General features: G+C 46.4%; 1 protein-coding gene across 1 annotated transcript in view; it reads left to right on the forward strand.

Annotated features, from left to right (window-relative positions):
• LOC107185344 (homeotic protein ultrabithorax-like) overlaps positions 1-24,841 on the forward strand; it is a 147,702-nt gene that overhangs the window by 46,583 nt on the left and 76,278 nt on the right. The window contains exon 2 of the mRNA XM_015573009.1: positions 9,360-9,401. Within this exon, the coding sequence (XP_015428495.1) occupies positions 9,360-9,401 (42 nt within the window). The remainder of the gene's footprint in view (positions 1-9,359; positions 9,402-24,841) is intronic.

Below are 24,841 nucleotides of genomic sequence, written 5' to 3' on the forward strand. Positions count from 1 at the left end.
ACCGGTTCTATTCGCCTGCAAACAAGTTTCGCCATTCGTCGACACTTTACCAAACGTTGAATATCAACTTGGTTTCGGAGTCGTTAAACGTCCCGTTGATTGAACAGTTCTATTCATACCTTGGTAATCGTATTCAAAACGTTACTAGGGTTATCCAAGTCGCGTTTAGGATCGAGATCATTATACGATCGAAACGCGAAAAGGCTTCGAGCGGAATCGGTTCGAGTCGATGGATTTAGACCGGTTGTGCTCTGTATCCACTGTTCGGATAGGAGATTCGTGTACACAATGCTTGTAGTTTCGGTGGGTCACCGCGTAGAAAGCGGATCGACACCGTTCGTTCGTGGCGGAACACAATGGCGGGGAATATCTTCCGGCCGTCGTCGTCGTCGCGACTTTTCCTTTCGGGCCTCGGCGATTTATCGCGCGTTTATTTGTGGGCCATTTCACTCGCCGGACAAGCTATCTCGCGGTCGTTACAAGAGAGAGTAACTACGAGCTGGTACGCGTACCCGGATACATTTTTGCTTAGTTCCCTTAAGCTGGAACTTTCAGCAGCCTTCTGTGTACTCGGCTATAGACGCTTCGCTTTTGGCCCTATATACTGGGTATACCTCGGTATAGGCAAGCGAATGATACTCTACTCGCTCGGGTCGATTCATCGACGGTGGAGTCGGAGCGGAGACGGGAAGTCCAACGACTGTTTTGCGATATGTACCAGTGAGATGGGGGGTTAGGTGCACCTAGCTTCGCCATGTAACTGAAAGTAAACTGAGTTTTATATACTGAGAAACGTCTAGCGGACGCGTAACTGCGGCCGATCCGCGCGCGCGCATTATTATGTCGATTCCCGTTTCCAGCAGTTTCTCCAGACATCGTATATGGCCTCCGGATACGGGCCAGTGTATATACGGGAGACGTTCAGCGACATCCGAGTGCCGGTACCAAAATTATATTGACTCTGAACGCACTCTACGACGTCAGAGGCTTTTATGTCTCACGCATTTCCTGCCTGTCGGACTTATTGTCTACGTTGAACGTCGGGCATCTTTTCTGCGAGCTCGGTGAAGAGGAAAATTTAAGAGTTATTCTGTCGGCCATTTTGGACTATTAGGCTAGACTTAGGAGAACGTCCCCTTGTAATGGTTGTATCGCAAATGACCTGTTCTTTGTTTGCTTTGATACATTAGTTCGTCTATACTATGGAAGAAAGTAGTATTTTATTAACTGATGTTTTATTCAGTCCTTAAGTGTACCAGCAAATTATTATCTTCAGTGTTTATTAAACTACTGTTATTATATCGAATAGATTTAGTAAGAGAATAGATGTTCTATATTAAAGATAGGAGATTTTGTCTAGTTTGAAGCTAATACGTTATCAGTGACAATGATTTCAATATTACGGAACTATAGAGTTACAAACAACTGCCATCTTGAATATCCGATACAACGAACGCATCCACAATGGAATCGTCCCTTTTATATTTAATATTTTCCTTTTACATTAGATTATAATTACTTTCCTTCTTTCCATACTCGTTGCTTGTTTGCTTCATGAATATTGAAAATCGATGATGAGAAGTCGTAACTCGAACGAATCAGAATGAAAGTTCCTCCAAATAAATATCTAATTTTAGAGATCGTATCACCTTTCGCGACAGGGAGAAATAATCGCTTTATTATTGCAGCGTATTCGGTGACACAAAAATTCATTCGGGCTTACGTTCTCCACCGTATACACGGCGGCCGCGTTGCGCAAACATAAACGCTCGCAAACGTGACTGCGTGGCAAACAGACTGGCACGCGCTGCACGTGCAACTTCAATTCGTGTATTCCTTGTTCCGAGTGTGCTTGTGACCTACACCCAAAATTATAATTAGAAACACGCCAGTCGATACTGATTCCATTATTGCAGATATTCGATTTTTTCTATACACCGTGTATTATGAATTCAAATCCCGTTATTAAATTATTATTCCGTATTAGTTCCATATTATTTCAAGCATTTGAAATTTTGAAATTTAAAGCGAAACCTGTCAACGCTTCTCTGAATTTATTTGGATTCCCGTAGATCAATATACGATACAATTATTTTATTTAAAGATTCATAGTCTCCTTTATTACCGATCCTGATGCACAAATGCTTATTCATCATAAAAGTAACCAACCATTCCTACACGCCGACCATAACAAATTCGAATTGCCATCGAGTTATCACATCAGACGTCTATAGCATCGCAATCAAGAGGGTGACTTCGAAGCCAAAGAATCGTTCGTTAATGCCCGATTATCGTGACCGGTAACGAGCACCAGAATCGATGCCGTTTCTCGAGTCATTTAAATGCGCATCGAGTACGAATTTATTGGCCTATTTGGAAACACCGTGATAAAAGACAGAGGGGTGGTACACTACGAGCGAAGAAGGAGGGTGGTATGTAAGGATATTTCGGAGAAGGGATCGGATATAAGGAATGGCGGCTGGGGTGACGGTATCACGGGAGCTGAAGCACCCAGCTACCAACCTCTTATAGGGGGTAGGAAGCAATTATAACACTAAATTAAGGGCGAGGAAAATTTGGTAATTAGGGGGATTCAAAGGGGATAAAGTTGCAGGATGGTCGTTTTTCCTGCACCAGATTCTTCGGCTTGGAGGAGGGCCGGTTAGGTTTCCCCGGGCGGTTAAAAGAGAAACTTCTCGAAACTGAGATATTCTGTCGCAAGATGCTGCGATAACGGCTCCGAAGCTTGGGGCGATTTTTCTTTTTTTTTTTTTTTTGTTCTTCTGTGAAAACTTCCTCGTCGTATCCTATGATTCATCGGTGTGAAACTTGCCTGCAAATTCTCAATTGCTTCTCGAATTATTCACTTGGATTTTTATATTTCTTTAACTTATGAACGTAGTAAATCTTTTTTTATCATTCTTATAATAATCCTTCAACAATTCGAACAGTCAATGCTCGATCATCATTAATAACACTGATTGTAGTAACAGGAGAAAATCTAAAGTTTGTTTGCTTAAATTTGCTAACCGTGTTAGACTAAAATCATGTTATAATAGCAACAACATACGGAGGGGTTGCCTGTAACTTGTCATGGTAGACGGTTACAAACCTTCAACTAGGTTATCCAACAACAGAAACTGTATATCTAATTATACATTCTCACCAGTAAAGGTTCAGGGGAGTGTTCAAGGCAGATGTATATACTAGGTACAGCTGCTAAATGAGCTGCAAGAAGGAATTAAGGTCACCAGTCGCTTTTTCAAGTCTAATGTCCAACGTCATTCCCTGGAACAGGATTCAAGACTTAATCTCCAGTGTCAGCCTCCCAACTTCACCACCCTCCCCTAAATTTCACGTTGCATTTCAATAGACAAGTTCGCACCCCCATAAAATTGCAAAGTAAAACACGAAGAATCCGCGGTGGTGGATAATTTTCTATCTCTTCCGCGGACGGCCACTCGTAAATACGTCAAACCGGGTCGCGCGCGAGGCTTCCGGCAGATCGTCGATATTTCGGGGTGTGTATCCATCGGTTCTCCGCGGGCTGCAATTTTAGATCCTTGGCCCATTGTGACCAGCGAAACGTACGGCGGTCGGGCAGGCTCGCAAGCCGCAGAAACGCGATGATGCTTTACGCGCTGACGCGGCGCTGTCCGTCACGATGGGCGCCGGGCGTAACGGTGGTTCAACGGAACCCTGGTCCGAACCCCCTAGGTACCGGGAATATATATCTCCGTTTGGATTACACTGGACTACCAATAGGGTAAACACAAACACACTGAGCTGTGGAACGTTTGGGAAATGGAGGAGAGTGAGAGAGAGAGATAGATGGATGAATGGATGGACAAGGGTGGAGGGAAGAGTAGCAAGAGGAGGATAACGATACAGGAAAGCTGGGAGAGTGGGAGAGAGAGCAGTAGGTGGTAGAAATGGCTGTGCAGGCGGGGTTCAGAGGGGTGGTCGAACCACGGATGAAGGGGGTGGGGGCTGGTTGGGGGTGGCCGGAGAGGTCGACGCGTGCAGGCATTGCGATCCGTCAGAGCGGGTAAACCGAAAACATAAATTTAATAGGTTTCACCCCCTTCTTCGAGCTTTATGGCGCCACCGAATTTCCCATTAAATAAACAAGCGCCATGTTCATTACGGGGCACCGGATCTCGACCGATCGTGGTGTATACGCGCCCCCGTTCTCTCTCTCTCTCTCTCTCTCTCTCTCTCTCTCTCTCTCTTTCTAGCCACCTCCCTGCTATCGTAGATTATGTTACGTAGATACATCTAGGGCTTAGACCGCAGCTTGCGGTTTCCGAATATATACGAATGGGTCTAACCGTGTGGATGCTGCCCGAGAGCTACGATGGGCCCCGGCCTTCGGAATTGAACGTAAGGGAACGAAGATTACTTGGCCCCTTTTGTGTCCGAGTGATCAGGAACAGCGTTCGTGTTCCGAGGCAACACGGCTACGGAAATTCATTCCTCTCTCCCCTGTGTATCGGTCCTCTCGTGTTCCGACCGTGGAGTTATTCGAGCTACCTCCCGTCGACCGTAGAAATTGTCCACGTCCTATCACGTGGATTTTTTAACCGCGTCCGTACACCACTTCCGACTCTCGCATTTCCGGGGAATAACCAACAGCCACCGCGCACGGTCGGGTGGTATTCGCGAAATTATGCAATAAGGTCTCATCGGCGGTAGCCTCGGGATTTGCTCGTCGAATGGTGTTACTCCACATGTGTATACGCGTTGAAAACACCACCACTGACCCCCCCGCGTCGCTCCAAATGGGCTCGTTCTCGAATTTCGAAACGCGGCCACCGAAAATGGCCCGATTCTCAATTCCGGATTTTCCCTCGCCTTTTTTTTTCTCCACCCCTTCGCACCCCTCATCTGTGCCGTTCGCCGCGGCGTAATCTCTTTTTTCACGATAGTCTCTATCGGAAACGCATAGTCATCGCGCGGGGGTACGGACGGGCACGCGAAACACTGTAACTCCTGCTTGCTGATAATTAGCGCATCCATCAGCCGCAGCAAGCCGCCAGCTAATGCCGATCGTACGTTATCGTTATCACGGTCTCCCCATTTTGTCCCACCGCCTCTGCCTCCCCCTTCCTCCTCCCACCCCTCCCCCCATACCCGTCTATATTTGCGCGCGTGGTGGTCCGTGCGCGACCCACAACCACCATCGTCGAGCCAGCATCCCCCTGACCACCACCCCCTCGATCCACCATCCTCCCGACTTGTCCGCCACCCTATATCGGCAGCGAACGCACGAGCTGTCGATACGACCAATAATCTAATAACCAATCACCGGCAATGTGTCGTAAGTCACACCCTGGGTCTGCAGATTTTCACCGGTGGCGTCGGCGGTCACTCCGCCGGGAACCAATAACCGGTCATACCCTCCCCCCTTTTTGAATTATCAATTCATCGGTCCGAAGGCCACTACGATTCTCGACGAGACGAGACGAAAGAAGAACGAGCCGTGCCACCGGCGAACAGACGACCATGGTTAGGAATATGAGATTTCGTTACTGATTTACAACCCAGACGGATACGATCGAGATCGTCCCGGAAACGTCGTGTACCCAGGTCGTATCGGTTCGATTGAAGAGGGAGACAGGAAAAGAAAGCAAAAAAGAGTTTAAAATCGAACTGGTTCGAGGTATTCCAGGGATAGAAACCGTAGGGATACAGCCGCGTAGTAGGACGTCTCTTTGGGCGGAATGTTAGGGGGCGCAAGTGAGTGAGCCATCGACTCCGAGCAGGTGGACCGTGAATCCGATCAGTGGTTTCTTTCGTCTTCTCCCGTCGATGTATCCCATCCCCTCGATAAAAAGTGTACAGAATCCCCCCGATCGATGATCTTTCGTGTTTTGTTTTTCCCTAAAATGTAAGTGAACAGAATCCTCCACGCGATCATGGCCTTTCTTGTTTTTCCTTTAAAAAGTCCTAGAACCCCTCTCGATCGAATTACGACGAGTTACAGGATCGTGATAGCGCTCTGGTTGCCGGTGCATGCGCGCATCTCACGGCCGCGGGCCGCCAAATGATCCAGAACACCGGTGGGAATTGGTTCAGCGTTCGAAAGGGAGGTGCGGGTACAGGAGGGTACTGGTAGCAGCGGCAGCGTTATAACTAACCGAACTGATCTACGACCTGTTTAGTAGTTCTATATCAGCGTTGCACCATGCTTCGGTACACGCAATCGAATTGCCTCCTCTGCCGATAATATCTGACTTAAGTAGGTAACCATCGCGGGCGCGCGCGTTTGACCGCGTGTGCGCGCACGATCACCCACAGACACATAAATAGAACAACTGAGGGGGGATTGGTCGGCGTGTGTGCACGTGCGCAAATAACTAGAATATGGATGACAGACCGCGCCGCGCCGACCAGGAAAGAAGTTGTTCGTAGATGCTAGATTACCCAGGCCCACTGAGTGTACAGTTGTACCTCGCGATACGTGTAAACGGCTCTTTCTCGCTGCTTCTCTTTCTGCTAGCTCTTGGCTACCTAACTCCCCAGCCGCGCGCGCGCGCGCGCATTATACTTTCAATAGGTTGCTTTACGATCGTGACTAACTAGCCCGGTTACACGATAAACGAGTTAATGATTGATGTAACCAGAAGCACCGTAATTCGAGCCACCCTGAGGCTGAAATTGATTATAGTACTGTTCTGTGTTATTGCGACGAGTTTACCAGCGGCGGCGCGTCGCGGGGCGAGCGCTCGCATATAATTGCCCGGTTACCGGCTCGGCGAGTCGGTTCGACAATTGAAATCTCCCATTCCGAGCAATTTAGTTAATCCTTTTCGCTGATGATCGCGTGCATTAACCAACGTCCCCGGCAAATTAGGAGCGCGCGATCGATCAATCGCGTGTGCACGCGCGCACGCTGGGTGTTCTCTTTCTCTCTCTCTCTCTCTCTCTCTCTCTCTCTCTCTCTCTCTCTCTCTCTCTCTCTGCGTTGCCCTGCCGCACGCTGTGGACATGAATCCTGCATGGAGGATTGTCTACTAGCCGGGTTCTAACGATTCTTCTGGTGGACTGGTTTAATCCAAACCGGTACCCATTTGTCTCTGCGACGGTTTTTATGGTTTTAAGAACAATGATTTATCGTTTGCTCGTTCACTGGTAACGTTTCGTCGATCGAATTCCTGAATCTTCGACGTGTATGCAATGCTTCCGACACGTCGTCGCCATTGCAGGCCAGATCCACGAGAGAGGACTAGGACGTATATTCGAATTGTCGTTTACTCATGTTTGATCGCGTCAGTTGGTCAACCGATCAATATACCACGGGTTGGTAATTATCTATTCATGATGTGAGCAAATGACAAGCTAAGTAGATACCCGGCCCGAAAGACGAAGCACCGGATTACACCGAAATGGACTACGGTTTAACGGGTTCCGAAGATAATGATCAAGCGTAAGGAACGTTTTCTTAAACGAATGCCCGCCACTTGAATGCTTATCGTTTTAATTCTCGCAATATCCATAACTTTTAATGCGCAGTATTAACCGCGAGATCTCATATCCTGAAAGCCAGAAAACGTCTCGTGTCACGCGACAGGAAAATTGGTACGATTCACATGCGCTTATACGGGCCTCTTTATTCCCATCATTAGCATACGGTTCGTCCTTTTATAGCGAATCGCGCTATTGCTGAAAATAATGGCACAAGATTGGCTCGATTTCCGGGGGATTGGAAATTCGTATTTACTAGATTTAGAAGTCACCGATTGCACACGGTGCTTGCAATGGTTGTTGCCGTTTATAGACGTGAAACGGGTAGGTACGAGTTCCTAGTTCTCTAAAATCGTCGGATAGGTACTAAAAGAAAGCGAAGTTAAATGTCACTGGTACATATTACACAATCGTTCTCGTTCTCATTATAGATTATATTATTATGCAATTCTTCATGCAACGAAAAAAGACACTAAAACGATATAAGATTCATGCCAAAGTTTATTTTTTATTTTCACACATCATGGACCATGGTCAAGTTTCTTTAACACTAAAATTACCTCCGATAAACGCATATCTATTTCGATCGGTCGATAAACCTGACAAGTTTTACTCATTAATATATAAATTAACTAATTTCTTCACATCCATATCATAATAAAACTTGCAAAAGATCTGACAGAATCTAGGTATATAAATATCATTTTATTAATGCCTTCGTTTTACTGCATCATACATGTTAAAATGTGTTGTAACATAACATCGTTATAAGAATGTCAGTTCGACTTGCTTGGTAGTTCTAGTGTTAATGTAACATCCAACGCGACAAAGATTGCTTTTCATCTCCGTCACAAAAAATTGTTCGCCACCCACGCGCAAATAACACGACAGTTAAAAAGTTAACGAAAACACACAAATCAAGAAACACCGGGGGAAAATAACCGGGAGGGAATATTTTCTGCTCGCCACGGGGGTAGGTTGACACGAGGTAAATCCGTACACGCCCGGGGAGCGTCATTCTCGCTTCACGAGAGATCGAATGTATAATGAGGGAAGGAGATTAAACGCCGAGGCGTCGTTGAAACACCGAACGCATTTGTCGATGTCTAATAGAATATTAACGAACACAATCCCGGGTACGCGTACGGATGTCGGTGCAGCGCGGGAAATGCATTCAGTAGCCCATCGATCGACGTTTCATCACGCGCACGGAATTGCCGGCGAAATGAAAAACAAGGTGGGGGTTGGGGTTTGGAGGAGGGCATTGAAACACGGTGGAAAAGGTGAGGAGAAGGGGGTGGAGCAAAGGGGTACCGGGGATATCGTTAATTGTTTAATCCCGTCCGATTGTCCGGGGATATTTTTAAATATGAATCCTCGATCTAGAAATTGAACTATCCCTCCCCCCGATAGAAAATTGTGTTGTCCGATCGCGAAATATCGCCGGGATCGGCGAATGACTAAGTACGATTTACGGCTTCATTTATGACGGCCTGTGCCCCCGAGTTATTCTCATTGGCTCGGTTTTAAAATGTTCCGATCGATCGCCACCCGACCCCCCTTCCCTGGGGGCCATTATACACGGCCTGGGAGGGGGTGGGGGCTGCTTAAACATTTCCAGGATTTACGGTGTTTTGCGCACTCGGTGATCAGTTTTCGTCGAATAATTCAAAAGCTGACGCCTCTTATTATATGTACGCGCGCCCCGCGTCTCCTCTTCTCTCCGTCATCCCCTCACCCCTACATTCCGCCTCCCTCGTTGTCGATCGCCGAAAGATTTATTCGGCTCGTTCCATTGGAACGTTGTTTCCCCTTCCTTTTTCTCTGCCTTTCCCACACGAGAGTTGGAATTAAAAAAAGGAAAGCTTCATGTAGACTTTTCTCTGTCGCAGGTAAGGAAGATATTGCTAAGCCGCATTGGACATGGTTGCAAGGTGAGTTGTGCTTTCTTAAAACTTGATTAAGAACGCTGCGTTGAACACGAGCTTTCGCAGGGCCGATACGCTGGGATGATGTCAACGCGATGATTATCTTTAACGCGCTCGCTGTTATCCGTTTTGGAAATCGATCGGAAGAAATTAGTAAATATCCATCCTATTGATTAAAATATCTAGTCTAAATAAATTATAGATTTTATTAAATTCAGAATAAAATAAATATGTTTTCTGTTTTATTGTTCTCGGACATTCGAATAAACTGTTAATTGTGATAACGCATCTTTATTGGATAGTTTAATGCACAATTAGGTGCTCTTAGTAGTTGTACCAATAAGATATTTATTATTTCATTTCAACATATTGATAACGTCCATGCAAATTCGAAACACTATTTCGTAATAATAGATTCGAAATCTATAACGCACTCGAATGATGTATTAAATTCTGTCTGTTAACATCACCGAGACATACAAAACTCATTTGGTTTCTTGCGATCACGCAAGTGTCGAGAATATAAAAATCAAAACGTCACGATTATCTAGGATCGTGCAGCGGGCGCGTTAATTGAATTCGGGTAACTAGGTGAACCGATTGAAATCATCCAGCGAATCGGTGGACACCAAGGACTCGAGTCAATGAAGCCCTCGGCCGCTCGTCGACAGCGAAACCCGAGGGTGTTCGAACAGAATTCCGAAGTTTCGTGCCGAATTCGGATCGTACGTGTGTCAGAGGTAGATTTATACGGGGCGAGGCGTGCTCGTTCGCTCGCGCAGATGCTACACACAGTGGTACCCCTCGGAGTTTCCTCGAATTCGGTTTCGTCCTGCGGCATTCTCCTCGGCCGACAACGGTAGGCGAGCTTCCAAGAATAAAGAGTCGTGGGGTGAATTTTCATCGTCGGAGCCTATCCCGCTCCGAAGGTTCCCTCTCCTCCTTCACCTCATCCCCTGGCCACCGGTGACGAACTCTTACGTCGAGGGGAGAAGGATCGCGAAGAACAGCTGCGAGCGTCTCTTGACGACTGGAGTAACCGTCTGTTTTTCTTTTTCTCACCAAAACAAAAAGAGAACCGAAAAAGGGGAAAGAAGAACAAGAAGAAGCAGGTTCACCGCGAGAGAACGCGTAGCGGGATCCCCGGTTTTGGAAGGGAAGCGAAAAGGATGATGGGGGAGGCAAGTGGAGGAAAAAGAGACAGAGTGAGAAGCATAGGAGGCGAGGGAGAAGCGAAGAGAATACAGAACGATGCCTTCGAGGGTGATCAATAAATATTGGCTCTCGGGGGTGAAATTGGGGTAGCCGAGTACGGGCACGGCAACGGTTGGAGGGGTGAGGAGAGGAAGGACAGTCGTGCTGCTGCGGTTGCCGCCCCTTTCCTATGGCACACGACGTATGGCAGATATAACCACTTGGTATAGGCAATGGAGAATCGCTCATGGACCGTAATTCCCTCAGACTTTCTGATCGATACTCACTTTAGGCCGTTCCGGCTGCGAAAAACGCGGAAAGGGTCGCGCGGGGCCGCGGATTTACGGCGGGCTAGAACAGGCAGAGGACCAACCGGCCGAGCCCGCTTGGCACCGTAAAAAATTCGATAGAGCCCCGCGACAGTTTCGCGCATCCACCATACGCCATAAGTCGAATCCTATATGGAAATTCTCCGTAGGGATAGATGTTGCGTAGATATCAGGACAACGGTTACTCGGCCTTCGATTCAATGGGAGAGAGGGACCTTTATTCCCTCGATTGGTCTCTCGTCCCCAACATGGGATTTGGTTCCGCTTGTTTCAGCTTGTAACGCGGCGAAAATGATTACCCGATACTCCGACAGAGACGTATCAGACCCCCGTTAATTACCGGTTGATTCGATGCTGGATCGAGGTTTTAAGAACCACCCTCGATCGTTCGGTAACAAAACGACAAAGGATTAAATGGCTGACGGGGGTGGATAGATGGTTCCGGGGGAGGGTTATTCGAGTCGATGGGCTGCATGATGGAACCAGCTCGGTCCCTAGCTTATCCATCCGCGGATCCTTTCGACTTTTTCTCGGCAGATGATATCCATTAGGCAGGACAGACGTTATACTTGGGGGTTGCTAAATATCACAGAGAAGAATATTTATATCTTTAGTCGAAATCAGTAAAACAGGTATGAAGGTTGTATTCATTTTTGGGTTCTCTTCACTAGTTTGCTAGTTATTTCTATTATATGCGAATTTAGTTATTACAGAATATCTGTAGATTCAATCGGTGAACTGGAAACCGTATAAAAGAGCTCGAGGAATCAAATGGTTCAGCCCCATAAAAATCATTCAGATACGCTCGGGGATAAGAAAAAACGACGGAAGGAATCTCTGTTTCCGTCGGGGTTAACAGGATTTGAAGGGTTCTCGAAGGCGGTTGTAAGAACAGCTTCGGATTAATTCGCAACGGCGAGAGAAATTTCCTCCCGCCCGCTCGATCCCTCTACCAATTGTCTCCGCCATCTTCCGCTCTCCGCTAAATAGAAATCCCCGTACCTTGTCCGTGGAGAGGTTTCCGTGAATTCGGTTAGAATTCGGATGAGGAAACTGGATGCTTCCCCAGGCGTGAAATGGCTGCGTTAACCGCTTGCACGAGCTGAAACCCCCGTGCAAGGAAAGGGGGCGGACGCTCTGCTCTCTCTGTCTCTCCTCCTTCTCCGCCCGGCGCATCCTATCTCCGCCAGGAGACGACGCTTCTTTCTCTCTCTCTTATTCCATTCTTTTCAAGGCTTCCGGCCAGAGACAACGTTGTTTAGTAATACTATGCTTCAGACTACACCGGGGGTTGGGTCATAATGGAATTTATGCGTTTCGGACTTTTCCGTTATTCTTTAGTACCACTCCTCCGCGATAGTTGCGTTAATCACACCGATCGTATCAGAACTCCTTTCACATTTGTATTAAGTTGAGAATGATACCATCGATCCTGTTTCTTCAGCGTATAATCAGATCATTCACAACTTCCCGTTAAACAAAGCAAAAGCTAACCTTATCTCCTTTTATAATGCGGTGAATAAGAATTGATACAGTAAGCTTTTCCTCAGACCCGGTACGACGTTCTTCAAAGTACACTTTATCGCTTTCCATACATTGGATTACCCCGTTATTGACTTTCTTTTTCCATGATCACGTGTACCGAAGGCGTGTCCCAGGATAAACGACCGCGAACTTTATGCACCCTCCCTAAAAAAAAAAAAAACGAGCAATCTTTCTCCCTGTCCTCCGAGCCGCCCCCTCTTTGTTTTTCGGTGGGGGTTGGGCTGGAGAGAGTTTCGCGCGGTTCGAACACGCGGATAAGCAATATCAGCGTCCAGATCTCACCGAGAAGGTATAAGACGAGAGTTATGCGGCCCGCTATGCGCGAGGGAATCGTAGATCAGCGGCCGGGGACGTCTGCAGGGACGTGGAAGCGAACGTGAAACGAACGGAGAACCACCACCGCCATCATCCCGTACAACCCCCTTTCGTTCTTCCACGATCCCACCATTCTTCCAAACCAACCCCCGACAGCCCCCCTCCCTACCCCCTCATGCTTTCTCTCTCGCTCTCTGTGCCTGTCTCTCCCTACGGGTCTACGGTAGTCTTTCTCCCGACGTTCGTATCTTGCTATCTTCGAGACCCAGCCGCACGGGTCCTCGATGGCTACGTGTGTTTGTCTTTGCTGGTTTGTACAGGCTGTCTCATAACGCGGGGTAACATTCGCCACTCGGATATGATCCCTGTGTAGTCGACACGTGGAGGAAGTCCCTTTAGGGATTTGTGAAAATGGTTTTATCGAAAGTTTTCCGGCTGTTGCAGTGAGTTTGGCAAATTCCTGTCTCTTTTTATTTTGTAGAAAATTTTGTCAGAAATAAAATATTCTAACATTGGTACACACTATAGATTATTAATATAAAAGTTTTGGAAAAATGCCAATAAAACCCAATTTTGTCTCGGGAGCCGCGTAGAGTATCTTTAGAAGCCACAGTTTGCCTATATTATAGACAATCCTGTTTTTCATCTTGATGTTATAGCTGATATAAGGATGAATCAAAATTCATATTCCTATTTTCTAATAATGAAAAAAAGATCACTGTACATGTTACAGTAAGAAGTAGTATCTTAACCTTTTATCACTCCAACCGGCAGTAATACTGTCAACCGCAAACCAATGTTCCATACATGCTATAATATTCTTGGAGTGACGGGTGTTAACAATAAAAAACTTATCTTATTTTCTTCTCAAGATACTGGCATCTTTCAAAATAATTCTCTTTAAAGGACAAACTCACCCAGCCTTGCAGCTACTGATCAAAGACAAAAATATAATTCTTCCCATCCATTCCACGTTTAATGTCTCACCTCCAGACGTGCTCGAGATTATGAATCACCCTGTACATACAGACGGCCGATAGTACGTATGTACACTTGTACCGTGTGTCGTGTGTCCGCGATAGGCCGGTGTATATCATCGATACGTATACCTACGTAAAATGCCAAAGCAAGCGCATAAGGCGCCGCGGGGTAGAGGGTTCTAAGCACGAATGTACACACAATACTGGGTGTGGCATCCAGGCCGAACTATTATTTCACCCAACGGAGGTATATTATGGCCCCGTGAGACGTGCTTGAGGGGGAGGGGGGACTCTCATCGACACACACACACGTGCGTGTGATTCTTTTCCGGCTCCAGGATAATTGCTCGCGGAATGTCACGAGCCCCCTTTCTGAATCCCCTGACACTTGGATTCTTTCAACCGAACGCGAAATGTCGTCAGGTCAGTTTTATTCCGTTCGTGGCTCCGTAGAAGCAGCGTGTACCGGGTACGCGATTTCGTATTTCGTGAGAGTGGAGACTCGTTTATCCGGAATAGTTAATAAGCTTAGGTAATTGGCCACGGATAAGGGACGACGGCGGTGGTTCCCGTTGTAACGAGAATTAAGAGCAGCGAATGAGCTGGTTCCGTCTCGTGGTAGTGGTGGGTTCTATCCTATTTTTTCGCCGGGCGGAACGTGAATTAAGTCCCTTCGCTATCTTCAGTCCTCGCGTAAATTACACCAGCTCCATGGAGAGAAATGGCCGCCTCCTCTTCTTTTCCCCACTCCATCCTCTCTCGCCGGCGTTTCTCTTCTCCTTCTGTCTTTCTTGCGCGGCGCCCGCGCACGTGCACCGTCTCTTTCCCACTTTCCTCGGTCCCTATTTTATTTACATATAGATACGAAAGCCATTGAGCTGCCGGGGAAAGCACTTCCCTTTTTATAGGTTTATTCATTCGGCATCGATAAAATTTGCCGCGAATTATCGCCTGGCGAACGCTTCAACTAATTTCAATACGCGTTTCTGGTGTTTCTTTCGTGGTCCATCCCCCATTCGTCGCCCTGGACTTTGTTCCTGGGGGATGTTTATACCCTTGAATTTATTCAGTGGCTTCATATTTATTAAACATACAATTTCTTTGTCCTTTTCTTGAAATATTACATATACGCTCTTATTCTTCCCGTGTAATTATTATCTCCTCGGCACTGAACGTTAAATATTCCATAAACTAATGGCCATATGCGGCTTAAACAAATATTAGCTTCAGAATTCCAAGCTCTGTCACTGTGCTAAACCCCATTAAAAAGTCAGCGTTACACTTGGGGCCTCTCCTTGTCAGTGCCGAGGAGCCTTCGAACATTCATCGAAGATTTAATGTATAATCAAGGAAAGAATCTCACAATATTGGAACTTTCAAAATTTTCAATTCTTCCTTATATTGCGTTCTGATCAATAAATTTTAAACCTATGAGTGTAATGAGTTTGTTATTTAAAACGGTACGCTGAACCCTTCATCTCGAACAACTTGCGTCTCCCTGATTCAAAGCGGCTCGCCGGCTTAGCTTTTCGATGCCTCGAAAGGATTGAGCATAACTCGAAACATATTATGAACGCACGCATAAACATCCCTTGGCGTTATCAGTTTGTCGGACGCCGGCGCGCCGGATATTGTCGCATCCTCCGTTTTGCTCTCCCTATTACACACGCGCCGTTCGCGTAGCGAGAGGCACAAACGGCACGGTGGCGCGCACAGCCCGAAACAAAACCCCAGGAAAATCGGGGGAGAGGGTTGCAACTGAAACGAGACAAGATCCTTAATGATCCGCGATACCATCGGGAACTCCCTGAAAGATGGATGAAAGTAATTTACTCTTTTTCTTTCTCCCTACCCCTCCGACGCTGTAATTGATCGTTTTAGCCGATGATTGCGACCGTATCGAGGTTAACGATCGATTTTAACCTCGCGATTCGAAACCGGAGAAGGCGATACAACGATTACTTTATAGATTCATTACAACCTATCTAGTAGCAGTCTTCGCTCTAATAAAAGTAATTTTATTGATTTTATTCCATAACTCGTTCTTTCTTTTTGCAGTCAAACCGTAATTATTTCCTTGAATGACGGGCATCTTTTTCCAAAGACAATCCATTCTATATACGAGCTTATAGTTTCTCTGTTAAAACTTCTTCTAGTTCCTCGATACGAAGTGAATGTAGCATGTTGCAGTCTTCGTGTCGAAAAAAAAGGAAATAGAAAGCAATCTCAGATGTTTTTTCTACAAAGGTAGCACGGTTTCACTTTAACGGTAATTTCCGCTTTTCCTTTTTCCCCGGTCGAAGGATGTTTTATGTTGTCGCGCGGCCGACTACAAAAGCCTTCGGAACTTTTACTTTTTTATTGCCCCGAAATTGCGCCTTAGCCGTGCACCTCGAGACAGGGGTGGGTTCCGCTCGGGTCGAGGCTTGTAAAAAGTGGAGAAACTGACTTTCCTCGGTGAAAGTCGCCAACCTCTTCTCCCTCACCCTAATAGAGCCCCCCTAGAGTACTTTGTTATTTTCGTGGGGAAAAAAAAGCGGGCGACGCTTTTCGTCCGGTGAAAGTTCGGGCCCTCGGTAGCACGGTGGTCCGCACGTTTTTCGAACTATTCCGGATAGGATCTTTTTACTGGTCAGCCGACGCTTTCTAAATTTCTAACGTTCGTACGGTCAGGAAAGCGTGCACGGTCGTCCTCGAGATAAAAACTCATTTCGTGTCCAGATAACATCCGAATATTTATCACCTTTATTCGAAAACACCTTCTTTCTTTTTTTTAAATCAAGGTTTCCTATGGTTCTTTATCGTCTCGACTTATCGTCGCCACGTGTCGTTTTCCCTTCTTCCTAGAACGCGATCGGTCTTCGTGAACGCTCGGTGATCTCTGCTTACTGCCGCAAAAAGTATGAAAACGGTCTCTTAAGTTTCATTCGTGTTTATAGCCACAGATATTTAAGCATGGTCACGGTGATGTCGTTTTATTACCCGTAACAACCACATCGTATAAACCAGGGAAAGGACCGGAACTACCTGCTGCACCTTCGCCTTCTTCTACAATGCAAATCCCGTAGCCAGCCTTAAACTGAATTTTCGAGCTTCTTTTTTCTCTCCTGACAAATTGGGGGGGGGGGGCATAGCGTCCAATAAACGTTCCAAGATATTCTAAAAGAATTTCCTGTTGGCCCCGTATAACAAAAAATCTCCTTTATAATATTAACTTCACCTTTACCCTCGCTTAGACACTTAGACGACGAAACATTAAAATTTATTTTGTATTTGTATTTCCAATTTTCCTATTTTCATTTCTTGCTTGAAGCTTCCTGTATCTAAGCAAACTTTAGTCGTATATCAGATTAAGCTACATTCATACAAAACAGTTCCTGAACAGAAAAGGTACGCGTAGAAAGAGCTCCTGATAGAAAAACACTTCAAGCTCTCAAGATATCTAGCAAAAAATTCTATCAAGTCAACGGTTGAAAACTCGCGGCGCAGGTGCATGTATCAAAAGTCAAGCGACCCACGCCACTAATTTCTTAGCAATAGATGAAGGGTTTTACAACACTGGGGTAAACAATGGAAAGGATCATGGTCTTGGGCATTTCTCGGTTGAATCCTAATTGAATTTCGTCACCAATTAAACGACCGAAAGGAATGCGGTTCGAAATGAACGAGGAGGACCGGTCCTGGCGGGATCGAGCAGAAGGATATTGCACCGGACGAATGGTTGCGCGAAGGGTGCCGAAGGGTGGCCGCGCAGGGCTCGAAAGAGTTAAATCGAGGCCGGGTGCGGGGCGGCCAGCGACGAGCAAATAATCGAGTTTAATTGCAAAACCGTCGGCATGATTTAATTACGTGGCGCCCGTGCAGTTAGATATATATAATGTAACCCCCCTGTACGTATATACCTCTTTCAACCCTGTTCCCTCCCCTCTCACCAGACACGTTGTAATAATTGAAGTCACGCGGTGCACGAGCCCGTATATTTGTTCAGGTATCGAGTAAAGATCGTGGGGACAATGGAAACGAATATCCTTGGTCTCTCCGTTTTTTTTTTTCTTAAAATCGTTTTATACACTTGGCGAGCCGAGGAACGTTTTCATCACCTTGCAAATCATGTCTACATATTTCAGGAACACCCGGGGATCGATACGTGAAATATTCACTGTGTGCTCGAGGGGCTGATTTATCCACGCGAACTTTTATTACCGTTACGCCGCGGGCTGAAGTCTAACTTTACTACTGTTCTTTTTGAAAAGTTCACTTGAAACTTCGCGTATGCTATCCTCCGTCCGTTGTTGAACTTCGGACGGGGGAAACGGAAGTGAAGGTGGAATTTGGTTCTTCCTCGACAACTCCCGCGAGTTTGTGTACTCTTTGGTAGACGCTATATTTTAGAAATAAAACTGTGCCAAAGTAGAATCGTTGCTAATCAGAGTTGGACAGAATTCCGTTCGAATAGTACATACACAGTAAGAAGTAATAGTATCTACGACCGTCATCCTGACCTTTAAACTATTTATGAGATTAAATAATTGTTTGCGAAGTGTCTACTCATTCAAAAAGAAGTATGTATTGTTTTATTATAAAAATTGGAATTTCCACGTGTAAATGATTGATTGCGTGCGAAAATATCTTCAAAACGCAGGAAGCATAAGGTCTAAACGGACCCAAACATCGCTGCTGTACGGACATTAAAAAGCGTCCGTTTTCCAAGGGTTAATCGATTACATATGGCAAAGTATTTTTTTTTACCTTTTATTCGTTATTATCTAGATAATGAATTTGTCGGCCTGAAACTGTCAAAAAGAAACACTTGATCTCATCGACATAAAGCCCCTTCTGAGCATCTGCTATAAATGAAGAACGATCTTAGGAACCAATCGTCTCGAAAAAAGCTGTCTGCCTCGCCAAAAAGGGCAGGCTACGCACGAGTGTCATTCCGCCGATAAAAATGAAAGGCTTGAAATCAAGGAAGGATCCCAATTAATCCGACGTGCCCGAGCGAGCAGACGAGCGTGCACTTGAACTCGTTAACGATTCTGCGTTTTTCGGCACGGGGGACGATTATCTGATGTAACAAGAGGGGACCCGCGAGGAGGTCAGTCCGCGGCGGAGGGAAGAAGGAACTGCATTTTTGCATTCCCACGCGAGTTTTTGCGCACACCTCCGGCCAGAGGAACGGCTCTGCGAGCCGCGCGGGATCTGCATAAACGTGTGCAACGTGGAAGCGGCTCAGCCCCGAAGAATATCGCGGGAGATCACGAAAGAGGGAACGCTCGGAGTTTCGTCGAGTGGTGGACTCGTTTGCACCGGTGTGTGCATTCGAAACCTGGCCGTATCACGCGCCTCGGCCTCTCTCCGTTCCTCTATCTCTCTCTTTCTCTGACCCCTACCTCAGACTCCCACCCGACCCGTTTTCAGCCCTTCTTCCAAGAGGTGGCCTTATCTCTGGTTGGTTTTTGTCCGACCGCAGTAGCATGGCAACACGCGATGCAACGTTTCGCGCGAGACCAACCTGCGACAGGAGATTTCCGGCTGATATCGTTAGTTCGTAGCACGCGAGGCACGCCGAATCCCCTTTTCCCTCACCCGCCATCCCCGCCGCCAGGCCTGAACGAGGATTGATGGCGCCCGCATCCAGGGTCCCCGATCCGATTTTATGAGCTGTTGACGACACCTTCGGCCCGGGACACGGCTTGGATAAATAGAATAGCCCAGCGCGCGCGAGCCGCGAGTCGACACGCGATCCACCTTCGAGGACTTAATTTTTCCCCGGTGCGACACGTCGAGGAAGATTGGTTGTCCTACGTGGGCACACGGAGAACCTGCTGAATCCCCTTCCAGGGTGTGTGCAGAGTGATATTCGAAACGACCGACAACGAAACAATGTTCAACGTTGGAACGGTGGTTTCGGACATTAACAAGGTTGTTAGTGATATAATTGAGTAGATGAATACGTCTGCTTTCTATCAACGCAGGACGCGGAGCTGATATATCACCCCGACGCTTCCTGAGTTGGTCAGTTCCATGCTGAACTTAAGATCCATTCGGATTACGGAGTAACAAGAAAATGTAATTAACTCGCCGGTTAATGCACGCATGGACGTCATGGTTCTGATATCTTCAGCAAACAGTGACGCGCGAGATGATATCGCGGCTGGGATGAAATATTGAAAAAACGCTTAATGTCGCCTCACGGCCATTGTGGCGTCCTCCTGGATCGGGGGGTTGCGGTATACCGAGGAAATGATACCATCAGGAGAGCGTACGTACAATGTATGTGGCACCTGAAGCTTTAGTCGCCTGGATATGCATTATGGTAATTCTATTGTGATAATGCGCGTCGAGGAGCGAGCGCGCGTAAAAATTAACGAGGACTGAGGAAGAGTATAAATTTTCATACTTTGATATCTGGACCTCACAGCCAGAATATGTTCAGTCACACTTTTCGAACTTTAGAGGAGAGCAAATCGAATGTGCAAAAACCTTGCAAAAATAATCGTTATCTTCGAACTATTGAATGGACTTCAGACAAGTCTCGATTAAAAAAAGATAGATATGGACTTAGTATCGTTGTTACACTTTTATATTAAAAACTAAACGACTTGGAACAAAAAAATTGTTACCACCAGAAAGGGTGAAAATTTTGAAAAAAGTAGACTTAGAACCTCCAGATATTTAACCTAAATTTATGATTGTATATGACACACGCTTGTAGTCTCGTAGTGAAATTAATCGCAAAATCGGATCGATCGCTCCGTTCAACGAGAATAAAATCGACAGCGTGCCCGGATTGCAGTTGGAGATTAGATTGTGCAATCATCAGTTCTCGGTGCATAACTTGGCCCGGTTCTTGCACAGGAGGATTTTGCGCATCGTTCCCCGGACTCCGCGTAGCGACCGTAACAACGCGATTCTCGAGCTGGCAAAACACGGCATAAAGTAACACGAGAGAATTATTATCAGCCGTTGAACAATGGGGTAACAAACGGACGCTCTGAATTACATAATAAAGACGGCGAGAGGGGAGGATCGCTTTGGAACCAGCACCGCTGGAGTGCAATGGTGAAAAAAAGGCGAAGAAGGAGCGAACTTGAAGATTCCGTGGATTTTCGGACGCCTTCCTGAAATACTATTATTTAAGGGTTCGTAGACCTTCGCAGCTATCAACGTCTCTAATGGATCTGTCGCTAGACGATGGATGTTGCCGTGAAGGGGGAGGCGAAGCCAAGAAAAGCCAAGAAAAAGAATCAAGAAGAACTGAGAGAGGGGAAAGGTGGGGGCAGGAGAAGTCGGAGAAACAGAGGTCACTGTCTTGGAACCAAAATATATTGCTACCTACGCCCAAGCGTATTCACCAGTATCGTGCCTTTAATCGCACCGGTAACTCTTTTTTTTTTTTTTTCGAGAAACGCTTCGATATTACTTTCACCCGACGTTTCTTTATCGGATGCCTTAAATTATCGAGCTCCGATGAAGTTTGAAGTGAACGCTGATCCTCAGTTCTGTATTCGAGAGCTTTCACGAGTGGATACTGCGAAGCGAAATGGGCACCGTTAATTGTTCCACATTCGGGCAGATGATTTATACGTTTAGAATGATAAAACAGTATTGATACAATATCGGCAAGATATCTTCATAATAACGTGTGAAACAGTAATCATAAGAGTACTGTAACAGCCATCTGGGAATGGATAACATAAATCATTGGGAAACATCGAAACTTCCAATAACTTCTGATTTCAACATGGCGGGTTTCCACAGACTCCGCGAAGCACCGGACACCCCAGCCGAACATCAAAACCCATCCACCGGCAACATCGATCAGTAGTCCGCATAATCGTTAGAAATCCCGTATCGGACCAAGACTCTGTGAGCAAATATGAGATAGTACGGGTCTCAGCGATTCCCACTGAAAAGCTCATAATGTATCGGGTTTTTCATTTAGGCGACGGTAATCACCAGTCCTTTCGGTAGCCGAGCCGTTATTCCGATCCTCTTTCTCTTCCCCCCCAATCTCGTTCTCTCTCTCTCTCTTTATTTTTTTTTATCACGGTCGCGCGTAAATCGGCGGTAACGGCGATAAACCTGTGAAGCTGTGAACGTCCAACATTTGTTATTGCTCTCGCGTGTGAAGTTTGATATCCTCGTGTGCACACGCACATATTAATCCCTACCGTGTAAGCATATGTATGCGCGTAGAATGCAAAGGACGATGTTGCCCCAATGCTGTTGGTGGTGGTGGTTTGGTGAATCGCGCGCCGGGGGGATGGGTCGGTGGGGGTGTGTACGCGGTGAGGATGAGGGAGCTAGAGGACAAAAGTGAGAGAGAGACTAAGCCCAGTCCAGGTGGAAAGAGCGAGAAACGATGAGCTGGCGGAGGGGTTGAGGGGGTGGGGATAGCTCTGCGAACGAGGGGTGAGGTGGGGGGTGGGGCGTGCGCGCCTGCACCTCATAAACTTAAACCCTAATTAACCGGCGCTACGGCTACTGTTGCGCCCTACGTGCGTATGCTTCTCGTTCCGCGTATACACACGAACGCACTTTGTCGCTTTTCCCTCTCGCTCGGTCCTCCTACGGTCGTTCGTTTCTGTGTGTGCACGTTCGCCCCTGGTATTCTCTAGCGAGAGACGCGATGTTTATTGCTCGACTTCCCGTAAATTAGCTCCACCGCGAAACTATTCTACGGTGGGTTTCGTTCCGCGGCACCAGGCGACGTGCACCCAGGAGCTACCGAAGACGAGAGGGACACACAGCTTCTTGTGAAACTCCACGGGCGACGAGAATCTTCGGGGATGGAAACTTTTGAAACACGGAGCAGTGGAGAAAAAAGGGCATGTTGATGTTGCTTCGCGATTTGCGCCCCTGGACGGCTTCGTGGAATACCATGAACGAAATCCCTTTGATAGGGAGACTAGACAAGGCACACAGCTATCGCGAAACACGAAGTACATGGATCGATACGATTGGAAAAAAATTTAATGTTAACATCCCTCTATTAGTGGCTTGGAACACAGCCTCGTGGAATTTTGTAAGTGCCTTCCAAGGATGAACTGATCGTGAAGTACGACGATGTATTTACACATAATAGTAGTTCTGGTAAAAAAAAAGATCCCTCTGGTAGGATATACCGCACAGTGTCCAGAGTCTGAATATCTTCGGAGCGGTGGAATTTTTTGACCACGACGAGGAGAAAGCGTGGGGAATCGGTAGGAAGAAAATAACGCGCGCGATCCTTATTTCGGCTGGCGAACTCATTGAGAGTTATATCGGCTCGGCGGAAGTAATTTTTGCCCGTTTTCGTAAAAGCGCGAAGGTAATTGCGAAAGTTTCCGTTTCGCGAAACTTCTGATACGAGTTATTAACCAACTTCGAACGATTTATTCCTCTTTTTTTCTTTTAAGTCACGGCGATATAAAGACGGGCATTATATTATTTTGGGTTCTCCGCGGTGGAAAAAGTTGTTTCTAGATGATGACTTATTTTCAACATATGGCGCTACTTGGGCCCACTTGTTTTTTCTTCTCCGGTGTAGATCCCGCGTGGTGGTCTCGTTTCCGGACGATTTATTTATGATTCCAGGCCCGCCAGTCGCTACTATGTGTGCAGCGTTTTCTTCTAACACGTGGAGATTTACAAAACTTAGAAAAAAGGATCACACCGGATCCTGAGAGAGGATCCAATATTGAAGTTCGTTTGGGAAGCATTTCAGTTCATTTCCGGTCTCGGAATAGTTTGTGCGAACATTAAACTTTACATTTTTGTAATTGAGATTTTCTCGACGATATTCACATGCATATTACCACATTCAGGAGCGCCGTGCACCGCGCGTGTAACGTTTACTGTAGATCAGTAGAAATATTCGCGTTACGTGGGCCGTATCCACGTTTTCATTCCGTTGCTTCTTCCTGAGTCCATGAATGTCGAGTTTATCAAACTTCTTATAAACACTTCATAAACGTTCACGGTTTACCGCGCAGAGACATGGAACACGCATGCGACTACGGAGGAACGCGTGCATGTGACCGTGTGAGCACAGATAACACACGCGTTCCACCATTCATGGGTACTACAAGACGTCTTACGAACGTGTCTCGACGTACTCGCGTAAAACACGAGCAACCGCATAATTCTGAAGCGGCGGAGTTGTTTCCCTTGTACGCTTCAATCGACTAAAATTAAAGCAAGTATCGAGTGTATTTACTCTTCCAATGGCATTATGGCCGCCGGCACGACGCACTCGATCGCCTCAGTCATACTTTCTTACATTCAATGTGACCAAATTTACAAAACTTTGGCTCTAAACTGAAAGTCATCAGAAGTAAGTGTTCAGTAACTTAGGTAGGGTCGAGGCTGACGAATTTCTCGCAATGTTCACGATAATTCAATACGTAACAATACATGAAATGAGTTTCTCAAACTTATTAGATTGATAGAAGTTGTTCTATGACACCGCATACTCCCAGAATATTACTAGTTGTCATAACGAGTACTAGTTATCACCAAACGCAACAGTTCTTCCTAAGTAAATAAAACTGTTACAGGCTCAAAATTATCCGACATTATTCCTCAACATCAGTAGCTTTAATGTAACGTAACTCCAGATCAACAAGATCCAAGTGATTTCACGACAAAAAAGTAAAATATACCATTAGGAATCCAAGCAAACATACATATCAAGAAACAGTAAGGGTCCTAGCCTGAACCCTCACGCAGGTATACCCGACACTCCCCGACCCAAACGTAACTTTCGGGTACCGCTCACCGCCATATACTAATTATCGTTACAGTAAACATGAGACGGGCCATTACAACCGAGACGTGTTCTGGTCACATTGCTGGCACACTCACACGCGCGCGCGCTGTCATGTCTGAACGTACCTAAGAAAACGCAAGCTCTCGCGTCCGCACCACGTGCTCTCCCACCGGGGAACAAGGTTCCCGGGCCAACCGTACATGTAACACACTCGGTGAACCGCGCACTTGAGCCCGCGTACGGCGTCGAAATCCATCATGAAAATGACGTATCGACGGCCAGAAAATCAAATAGTTAAATACGCGACGTGGGTGTATCCGAGGCGATCGC

This window comes from Dufourea novaeangliae, unplaced genomic scaffold (genome assembly GCF_001272555.1).
Source record: "Dufourea novaeangliae isolate 0120121106 unplaced genomic scaffold, ASM127255v1 scaffold60, whole genome shotgun sequence".
NCBI lineage: Eukaryota > Metazoa > Arthropoda > Insecta > Hymenoptera > Halictidae > Dufourea > Dufourea novaeangliae.